Raw genomic sequence first — 10886 nt, forward strand, 5'->3', positions numbered from 1 at the left:
AACTTTATCTCAGTGTTCCTCAGTGGATGGAGATAGCTTATCATGTGACATAAGTATGGAATTTGGGTCCCGTGATAACAAGTGGTTGTATATGGGAGGAGATCATAACTGAGGAAGAAATGAACTGATTGCAAATGAGGGAAACTGTGAGATGCAACTGAAAGCTCTTGAAAAAGCTAGTAAGTGGACCTTAAGTTGGTTATGATTAGTTTGACAGTTTCCAAAATCAAGAATGAACTGAAGTGAAAGTCCAGATTATCTGTCGCGTACCAACAGTTTCCAATAAAACTTATAGAAGCTAAAATTGAAGTATTGTAAGTAAGATACATTTGAATACAGTAACATTACATGTAAACAGTCACTAGAGTAGTTGTAAGTAGTTACGCTTCACTTCCTGTCTGCCAGCATGGCTACTAGAAGTTGTTTCCAGCTCTGTACATATCCGTCCTGGTCTCAGTCTCTGGTTACAGCAGGTATCTGCATTGCAGATGGGGGTGGGGAGCTGCTCCTGTGAAATTAGCTCTATCAAGCTAAAGCCTTGTGCACGCTGTAATATGGTTCAGTAATAATGTCAATTTCATTGGAAAGATGATGATGTGAGCTGGAACAAGCCACGGTCTCTTACAGATTTTGTGTGTGTGGGGTTTTGTGTGTATGGATTTGTAATGTGTGTGTGTGTGTGTATGTTTGTATGTGTGGGAGCAGATAAAGGAGGGAAGGAAACCCAATCTAATTTTATTTCCACTTCTAACACAAGCACATTCTTAAGTGGGTAATTTATTTGGGGGTGTCACATGCTGCACTGTACTCTCTCTCTCTCTCAGACTGCTTGAGTGTATCGCTCCTGCACTTTGTATTGGAGTCTTATTTCAAATGAATCTTTAACTCAGATTTACAAAAATACTTAAACAGTTACTTTTATTTTTTATTTTTTTATCAGTACTCTACCAGGACTAAAAAACAAGCACAGCATCATAGTATTTTCATACACTGAGCAAAGACAGAATATTGGACATATAAGCACCGGCTGATTGAAGCGAGGTCAGCTATTCTGGACTATAGTACACTCAGTACTTTTCTGCCAGCTCTGTAACTATACATTTTCACAGCCTACACATCCACATAATCTCAGATCCTTGGGGAAGAATGCCAAGTTGGCACCAGGAGCACTAAGTAATCACTACACCCAGCTGCATCAACTTTTCATGCTAAATATTACATAATGGGCCAATGACAACACAGAGGAGACGTAGAAATTCATGCTTTGGATGCAGATATCTAAACATGTGTGATTGATTCCAACTGTTAATATTGTTTTAAACTTTTAGTGTTTGCCTAGCTGCTAAAGATAAAGCCAGTTTGTGTAGAGTTCTCAATTTAAGTATAACGTTTTCCCAATTACTACGTTTTTTAGTCTATAGAAAGAAAAATCCTGGTGAAAGTTCTCAGTCCATTCATCTCAGCATCAGGGTTGGATCTGTGGGTGGTAGTAGGCTAAAATCTAAAATGTTCCAATATTATACACAGGGGCTTTAAAGCTGCATTAATCAGTATTTATATATAGATACAATGCATTAAATGGCGACCCGTAACTGAGTGCTTTAGCGTCTTTTAGCTCATTGTTTTGGTTAGATGGACCACAACTTTACTATTTTGATTCACTCCCACTCTTATCAACCTTGATTCCAGCTGCAGACAGCTGTCATCATAATAAAAAGCTCTGATAAACCCTAAAGCCCAGCAAGAAACAGCCAAAGACAGACTCAGCCACTAGCTGGTGAACATAGAGGAGTATTTTACCTGCTAAAGAGCCAATCGATATTGTGTTAACAGCTTGTTGCCCCCAAGTGGCAAAAAAGTAATTTATGCAGGTTTAAAGGTGATTTACAGACAATGAAGCTGCAATAAATAAAACCTCTATTATAAGCAACAAAACAGGGTTTCAAATAATAAAAAAGGCTGTATATTAAGAATAAAATGGCTAAAAACAGATGAAACACAAGCCAGTCTGTATAATGCATAATTAAGATTGAATATTTGGCAACCTTCTGCAGGCCTTTAGTTCAGCTGTGTGAACAATCGCCACTAATCAAGAGGACTGTGTGCCCTTCCTTTCACAGCCTGGTGGTGTCACCTAAACTAAAGCCCAGCACTGACCCCCACCCTCCACCTCTCCCACCTAGTCACCACCCTCCGGGTCCCCCCGTAGATCCTGCCTCTCTGGTTTCTGCACTGCATCACTCTAACCCATTCTGTCACTCACAGACCACACCACCTCCCATATCCCCCTGCAACCCTTTCTTCTCTCTCCTCCAGCACAACCCTTTCTATGAAGACATGCTAACTGCTCAGCCCCTAAAACCTCTGCTGCCTCCTCTGCCCTATCTTTCCAGTTCCCGGCCCCCTATAGCTCAACTCTTTCCGCAGGCGAGTAAGCCTAACCCCACCCTGACCCACGACAGCCTAACCACAGGGAGCTCCATCACTGGCTCTGATACAAAGGGTGACGTGATGGCTAAAGTTGCGCAACGACCCCTTCCTCCTCCTCCCACACAAGAGGACAAACCTTTAAGAAAGAAGTTGTCCAACCCTTTTATGTCTGTTGGGGAGCTGGAACCGGATTCAGAGTGGGACGAATCCTTTGAAGCGTTTGCAGCTGGCAGGCTGCAGTCTCCCGAGGATCTGGCCACAGATTGCAGAACACAGCAAAACACACCCAGTGGCCGTTCACTGGAACACTGCAATAATAAAGGAACCTCATTAGCCAGAACAGGTGCTGATCAAATCAAAAATGTAAATGACTCACTACATCAGCGACCTTTAGGAATCACTTTAAGTAGTTGCACAGAATCCTCTTTCGAAGCACATAAAGCCACTTGTGTGGTGACCAACACTAACACGCATCACTTTGACACATTTCTACAATATCTTGACACAATCCCAGAATACGGGAGCTTTGAGGATGACAACAAAATTTTCACTACTTCGGCTAACCCGCCAGAACTCGATGCTTGCACTGAAACTTCTCAGGCTAACAGCACTACTAACACAAACGTTTTAACCGACACTAATATGCATCAAGCCCCGTGCCACACCTCGTCTCTAAAACTCAACAGCAGCTCCCCAGATCCTGGTTCTTCAGGACTCGGCAGTTCAGCAGAAGATGATTTCTTCTCCTGCCTCTCTTCGTCAGACAAGTTCTCAGCATCCTCTTCAGATGATGCCGAGGCGCAGAACTTCTTCGGCTTTGAGACGTCCGCTGAGTCAACTGTGGTAAAAAATCTAAAGCCATCAGAATCTGAAGATGACATTACCGACAGGTCCAATGAGCTGTCTTTAGTTGATGTAGACCAGCAAACTGTTACTCCACACCAGGATGGTGACGAAAAGGTAGATTTGAACAATTCGGAAGGGTCTTTGGCACCACAGTCACCAGTCCTTTCATACCAGCAGCCAATAATCACTGCAAAGGAGACAGAAAATGAAAGTACAGATACTCAGACACTAAACTTTTCCAACGTCATGTATCTTGACCTGCTGCCAAAACTCTCAGTCTCTTCAGAATTGGAACTACAGCCGAAATCTGACGTCTCTTTACGGTCTGACAATGAAAACGGAGAGAAAAGCAAAGGTGAATCTGTAGTGGATCTTTCAAAAGAGTTAAATGATTCCTCTGTAACTGCAAATAGCAACACAGATAAGACGATATCTCCCACTCCAGATGACGAACTCTGCTCCACACATCCATCATTGTACATCATAACCTCCTCCCCCGGTGTCAGCCAGAGTTTGTCAGAGTCACCCTTTGAGAGCACTAGCTTAGGAGGGCAGGCTGCCAGCCAGCACTCTCCTGTGCCTTTCGGGCTTTTTGATGATTTCCTCGACACCAGTCATATCGAGAACAGTCCTGGACATGACTTTGACAGCAGACTCTCGCACATGTCCGATCAAATCGCCAGCAGCCTTCTCCAAAGCTTGTACGTTAGCACCGACTCGCAGCATTACCAAAGCTGCCAGTCTCACCAATCCTCTAAATGCTCCAGCATCTCAGAACCGGCCGAGACGCTACACTCGACGCTCTGCGGTGAGTCGAGCGAAATTCAGACACCTGCCAACACCGCTTTGGGCCTTGACGATTCCACTAGTTGCAGACCATCTAATGGAGAAATAAACCACACTGACCCCTTTGAAGAATCCCACTGCGGGGTGGAGGACAGAACAGCAACACTTAAGCCGAGTTTCACAATAGGGGATGATTTAACTATACAGCTACTCCCTGCGGCACCAACAGACTCTTACATTAGCTGTAATCCAAAGCTGAGTGAAGGATCTGTGGAGAGTCAGCACGCTGTCTTAGATGACATGTTCTCGCAATGCCCGAAGGCGCAATGTGCTACACTACACCGCTCCCAGTCTGAGGGCACGCTGATGACTGCTTTTGACGAACTCCTCCTGCCCTCCTTCGGGAGTGAACCCTGTGCGCTACAAGCCCGGCCGCGCTCTGACCTCCCCTCTCTGACCTCCTTTGCTCCTTTTCTAACTCCTGAAAGTAGTAGCTCCCCTTTAGCGCTGTGCCCCCTTTCTCCCTTTGCCAATGCCTCAGCGGGGTCACCACCCAGCATGGCAAGAGCCGCCGTGCCAGCTCTCGCCAATGCAAAGCCAATGCCTCAGGAGACGCAGCAGCAGCAGCAGCAGCAGCAGCAGCAGCAGCAGCAGGCAGCCAATCAGCAGAACAGGTGAGGTTGCACATGCTCAGTGCTCAGTAAAACGGTGGAGGAAGCACTTTTTCCCACTTCAAGAAATTTCTATCCTGTCTTCTCGTCTCTTCGGTCTCCCTCCGCCACTCTGCTTCCACCTGCTTTTCTCCTGTGCTGCCGACTCCCAAGAGGTTTCTCTTTTGTGGTGTGACCCACCCACAACACACACACACACACACGCACACCGATATACACATATACACACACATCCTGGTGTTAACAGGACTCCGCTGCAGGTGTCTTGTGTGTGTCCTGGCTCTGTGGTTACGGGAGGGGAAACAGAGCCTCAGGCCAATTAGCAGTTATTATTTTGCCCCGATTCCTACCACACACCCCCTCCCTGTAACACACACATACATTCACACACACACACCACCCCCCCTCCCCACAGGGCCAGCTACTGTTCTCACAAAGACACACTCATTTGCCAGACTCTCAAGCAGAAACCAGGCTTTATTCGAGACAAAATAGGTGTTGTTGTGTCACTGATAGCATTTCCTTTTCACCTCGGGGTAATAACACACTTAACACATTTCTACATGTTTGATTGCACAAAGGCATGCAATTAAGTCTTTCAGTTTCATGCTAATTTAATTTCAAGTTTCACTAGTATTTCTTTGTAACGGGGAATCTTACAACTGTCTAATCTGAGTTTCTGGGGTTTTAAAAGGTCGACCTTTGGCGTCCAAGTCTGGTGTCATCCTCGAGGTCTGTAGGATCATCTATTGTGCTCAAATTATGGGATAATCTATAATAAATGGGCTAAATATGGTATGTGATGAAGATTGAGGTTGTATGAATGCAAGTCATTGTAGTTATCATGAAAGTGAATGGTCTGCTATATATTTCCTTGTAAATGTAGGTCACTGACACAGGAAACTGTCTTTCCTGTGTTGTTGCGTTTTTGTCAGATAAGATTCAGTCAAGTTAAGCCGAACAAAGAGCTGGTTTATGATGGTTTACCAGGTAACTGACCAGCAGGTACATGTTTAATGAAACAGCAAGGCAGCAGCAGCGTCTTTTTTTTTTAGCTGATTTAAGATTTTCAGTGTCAAAAAAAAAGAAAACAAAATGAATTTGATGATGTGATTTGTGTGACTTTGAGATTAGAAGCTCCCCTCTGTGTCTAAACCACTAAAGCTCCCTTTTTAGTGTTTTAGCTTCTGACCTGTTTGTACACAGTAATGTTTACTTGTCACCTCACCACAGGTTATTGCATCGGTGTGGACATGACTCATGATCACTTTGGAGAGTGAATATTGTCAGATATTTTCATTTAAAGCATTATCAGGTATGGCAAAGTTAAAGAATCCAGTTTTTCATGAAAAAAAAACACTTTTTTAGTAAGAAATATATGTAGAAATGTAGACTACTTATCCTTTTATTATCTTGGGGCCCTCTGAGGGGCCCCAGTAACTTCTGCTATAATCAAATAACATCTGAGGTTGAGACGAAATAAAGATGAAAAATGCTTGTACTGCAACTTGGTGGTTAACTGTAATCAGAATTCATTTGAATTCATGTTTATATGAAAATTAAATGTTAATCAGCACTAAAAGAATTAAAACATTATATTCTACATTTATCAAAATTAAGTATCATGAACAGTCACAAGCATGTTTAGTGTTTTTGAGTCTTAAAACTATGTACTGTCTAAAAATCACGTACTGTACAAAACAGAGGAAGGATCACATATCCAATTATCTTCTTCATCAAGTGACTTTCATACAATAGTTACATACACAGAATGAGATGCCCAAAATGTACATTGCTGAAATATATCTGGCAGTTTTCAGCTATGAATGTCCAAGAGACCTCCAGAGTGACAACCAGACAGGATCCCTGACTGTACGTCCCCCTCAGAGTCGCTGATATAAAACCTAAAAACAACAGAGGTGTTGCAGTTGCATGAAGAGGGACACCTGACCGTCTGTATTGTACCTGTTGTTGTTGTCATCCCGTCCAGCCCCCACCTAGTGAAGCCCCTGACCACTGCCACGCAGGCTGAGGAGAAGCGGACCGAAGGCCGATCAGTGCTGGCCACCGGCCTGGAGAAGCTCAAGTCCACCATCCACCCGGGGAGGAGCAGCCAGCTCAGCGAGCAGGAGACAGACCGGAAGAAGGTAGAGTATCTTCAAATAATAAAACTACTGCAATACTGCCTTTCAGAGGCAAAGGGCAGTAACTACTGTATGTTTTTTGTATTTTAAACGGTCAGCAATCATAACTCAGGAAGAGTTTAAGCCACTTGTCTCAGTTTCACTACTCACACAAATTTCTGCATACATTTGAATTCAAATCAAATTATATTTATATCACATTTGTTTAAATTATCAGAGGGAGGTAACTATAATATGAGAGGTGGTGAATAAGACAAGTAAGAGGTAAACAAAACAGTGAGTTGTTACAATGAACCACTGATGTAAACAAAAATCTGTTTTATCTTCATGAAAATGTAATGATTCATGTATTCTCTTTTGTTAAATGACCATATCCTCATAATTTACAGTCTAATGATTATAGTCCAGCAGCTGAAGACAATAGTTAAAACCATTAATGTCATAAGGGACAGCGAGATGCTGCTTTGTTTGTTTGTTGACTCCAATGAAATTTAATAGACATCACCCTGCTCTTATAATTTGTTATCGCTCTCCTTCTTCTCCCCTCCTGTCCATCTGTTTCTCTCTGTCGTCAGCCTCTGACAGAAGGAGCGGGCTCGTACTACCACCTCACCCACAGCGAACTGGTGGCCCTGCTGGTGCAGCGGGAGTCGGAGCTGGAGAGGCAGAAGGCGGAGTTCCAGCGTCAGAGAGCTCTGCTGGCCAAGCGGGAGGTGGAGCTGAAGAAGCTGAAGCCGCAGGTCAGAGATCTGGAGGACTACATTGACACGCTGCTGGTGCGCATCATGGAGCAGAAACCCACTCTCCTGCAAGTGCGCTCCAAGTTGAAGTGACGAAAGGGGGGAGGGGGGAAAAAGGGTTTGCGGTTCAGTCCACATCTGTTCACTCTAACCTCCACAACAGCTCTTTAGTCTTTTCACTGCTATGCTGTCCTTTTTGATACAAATATTTAGGCACTGAGAGATGTCGAGGCGATGTTTTCCAGCCGGCATGCTTTACTGTACTGAAACACGTCCTCGTCGAAGGGTTCGGTTCGGGCTGTTCTGAATGTAGCGGGTCCTCAGGTTGTTTTCAGGTCACACAGCCAGTTGGTTTTAAGCTCACGGAGAAGTGAGCCCAGTGGGTTCGAAAAAAACCCCCCAGATGCTTCCATTATCGGGATCGTGATTTGTAGAAACCTCGATTCCTCCTTTTCACCTCACCTGTCACTTCTATCACCTTATCACAAAAGAGAGAAATTGTAGGGTTTCAGTCCATAACGCTGTATATCCAACTGACTCCTCACTCAGTTTGAAAAAAAAAAAAAAGTGTTGATATTTTGGAAAGAGCTCACGACTTAAAGGCTGCACTGGTGGTTTGTGTTTTTTAGCCCATTTACTACAAATTATGAATGCTGCACATCAATGCTGACCGTTATCCAAAGCATGCTGTCAGCTTTGAGCCTGATTTCCCTCCGTTCGAGGCAGACGTCGGTTCTGTGCGGCATGAAAATCAACTGGCAGACGCTTGAAGTCTGCTCAGGACAATTATTATCTATCACAGTGAACATTTTGTCGGCTTTGTTTTTCTTTTTTTTGTCATTGTTGTGTCTTAAAGGTTGTAATGCTGTTGAGAACATGCAAGAACACAATGACAACACATCACTGACCAGAAATAAATAAAGGCAACTGAATGTTCACTTCAAATGCTTTCAAATGAAGTTACTAAATTAGTCTCTGCAAGTTAATGTTCATGCTTAACTTAACCAACGGTATGCTTTGGAAAAAGGTCAACATGAATGTCTATTTAATTGAGGTAAAACATATAAAAACAACATTTCTGTTTTGTGTCTCTTTAATAACTTCTCCCTCTGTGATTGGGTGTCACTTCCAGATGGTGTATATGATGTTTTGGATTGACTCTCTAGTAAATATCGAACGCTCTGACTAGTTTTCGAAACTATAAAACCAAATGTGAGACATTATTGGGAACTGATTGTAGCTCATGAATGTTCAAAAGTGTTCTTAGCCAGCCAGCAAGTGAATGGTTCTTACTTTGACACACATGTTGAGTGCTGTTTATCTTTTGCTTCTTCCTTCTTTTTTTTTTTTTTTTTTCCCCTCCCCTCTCTTTCCTTTCAATGGGCATGTCTTGAAATTACCCATAATGCTCAGCCACATAAGCTAACTGATTCTTGTTCAGGTGTTATCAGGTGTGAAGACAGAATCACTCAGTATCCAATCAGTATCAAGATCAGCCGTCACAGCTTCTCAGATCTCATGCTTCTGCCTTCTCACGTGTGCGTTATCAACACGACTCCACCACGTCGAGAAGATGCCTGCGATATATTCCGGTACTTGACTTCACCCCCCACCCCCCCCCCACCTTTCCCCCTCCCTCGGTGTCTCCTGCGTCACACCCACTTTGGCTCAAGCATGCGTATTTGCTACCGCTTTCAGGTGTTACAAAGGGATATATACCGCATTTACAGCATATATGCCGTATTGAAATGCCAAATGCTGCCTTATTTTTGTTTTTGTTTTGACGTTCATTAAGTTCGTTCGGATCTAGCACTTCATTTTACTCGTCGGGGCTCGGGGGAGGGGGGGAGGTTTTGAAGAAGAAAAGCCATGTGTTCACTGAAGGTTTGTTTTTTTTTTTTTAATTCTTCTGATGCTTTGTTATAATATTGTTTAGATCACTGCACAATAATAAATTGTATGCATACCAATAGAAAATTAGCCGTTACAGTGATTTCCTGTGAAATGCCAAAAAAGGAAAAAAAAAAAAACAAACAAACTAAAAAAAAAAATAGAAAAAGAAGAAACAAAAAAAAAAAAAGAAGCCAAGCCTTGAAACTTCCTCTACGGAGCAGATTGATACACCATAAAGTATTCTGATATGATGCCACTTTTAACAGCATTTGTGGATGTTCTTGCACTACTTAATCGTCAGAACATAACTCTACTGTACCCGTCTGTTTGATAATCGGTATAGTCAGATCTACTTCACACCATACTGCACTTTCTAATCGCTCTGTATTTTAAGCACTTGGCCGACTCCCGACAACACGACGACGATTAGCCAGTGAGCTTGAAGCATACGAAAACATCCGAAACCGTCTTCGTCATCTCAGTTCTGCTGTGTGATCGCAATATCAAGTGCATAGATGACTAGAGACATATTAAATGTGACTCGGCACTTAACGAAGCGCAAGAAATAAACGTCCTCTTCCATGTCTTCCATTTTAAATGTTTTTTTTTTGTTTTTTTTATTTAAGTTTAAAAGTTTGATTGTGTTTTTGTCCTCGATTTTGTAGCCGGTGGAACGTGCTTAAGGTAGTATGTAAGATTGGAAAGTTTACAATTCGTGATGCAATTCTGTTTCACAAATTTTGTATATTTAATAAAGAATATTTTGTGTTTCTTGCTCACCATATGTTTGTCTGTAAATCTTTCTTTGGGGGGTGTGTTTGTGTGTTCTCCTGCAGGGCTGACATGTTGCATTCAGGGTCGGATTGTAACAGTCGGCTCCGTTTTTTGCATCTGGTTCCAAGTTAATACCTGAGTTTGTTGAGCTCAGACGAGTCTATTGTCTTATTGTTTGTTCTTTCATATTAGCAGAGAAAAATGTACAAGACATTCAGGTAATAATTTAACTAAATAAGTTATCAGATTTAGTTATTTTAACCTTTAAGTCTTAAATGTGAAGTTATTAATTATTATCTCAAAGCTACATGTTCACAAAATAATGGATCATTGTTATAGGATTTATTAAAATGCTGTAGAACCTCAACCCTTTAATGCATCGTTTAGCTTTAAGTCAGTTCTGCTGTAAAAATAGGTCCACTCAGTGTTCTCACTTTGATGTTTGATGCGCTGATAAGCAGACCTGTTGCAATACTGACAGTGACTGTCTGAGAAATACTGTGATTACATCTGAATGAAAGTTTCTTTTTTATTAGTTCTTTAGTGAAGAGGGCCGATCAAAATCAAGTCTGGTTGGGATGTTTTGACTGGTAAAAGGTGAT

The 10886-nt window shown here is 42.4% G+C and overlaps 1 protein-coding gene across 1 annotated transcript in view; it reads left to right on the forward strand.

Annotated features, from left to right (window-relative positions):
* Positions 1-10294, forward strand: part of rab11fip5a (RAB11 family interacting protein 5a (class I)) — a 36298-nt gene extending 26004 nt beyond the window's left edge. The window contains exons 5-7 of the mRNA XM_067613358.1: positions 2121-4736; positions 6724-6880; positions 7453-10294. Of these exons, the coding sequence (XP_067469459.1) occupies positions 2121-4736; positions 6724-6880; positions 7453-7710 (3031 nt within the window). The 3' untranslated portion in view covers positions 7711-10294. The remainder of the gene's footprint in view (positions 1-2120; positions 4737-6723; positions 6881-7452) is intronic.
* The last annotated feature ends 592 nt before the right edge of the window (positions 10295-10886 follow it).

Source organism: Thunnus thynnus, chromosome 16 (assembly GCF_963924715.1).
Source record: "Thunnus thynnus chromosome 16, fThuThy2.1, whole genome shotgun sequence".
Classification (NCBI taxonomy): Eukaryota; Metazoa; Chordata; class Actinopteri; order Scombriformes; family Scombridae; genus Thunnus; species Thunnus thynnus.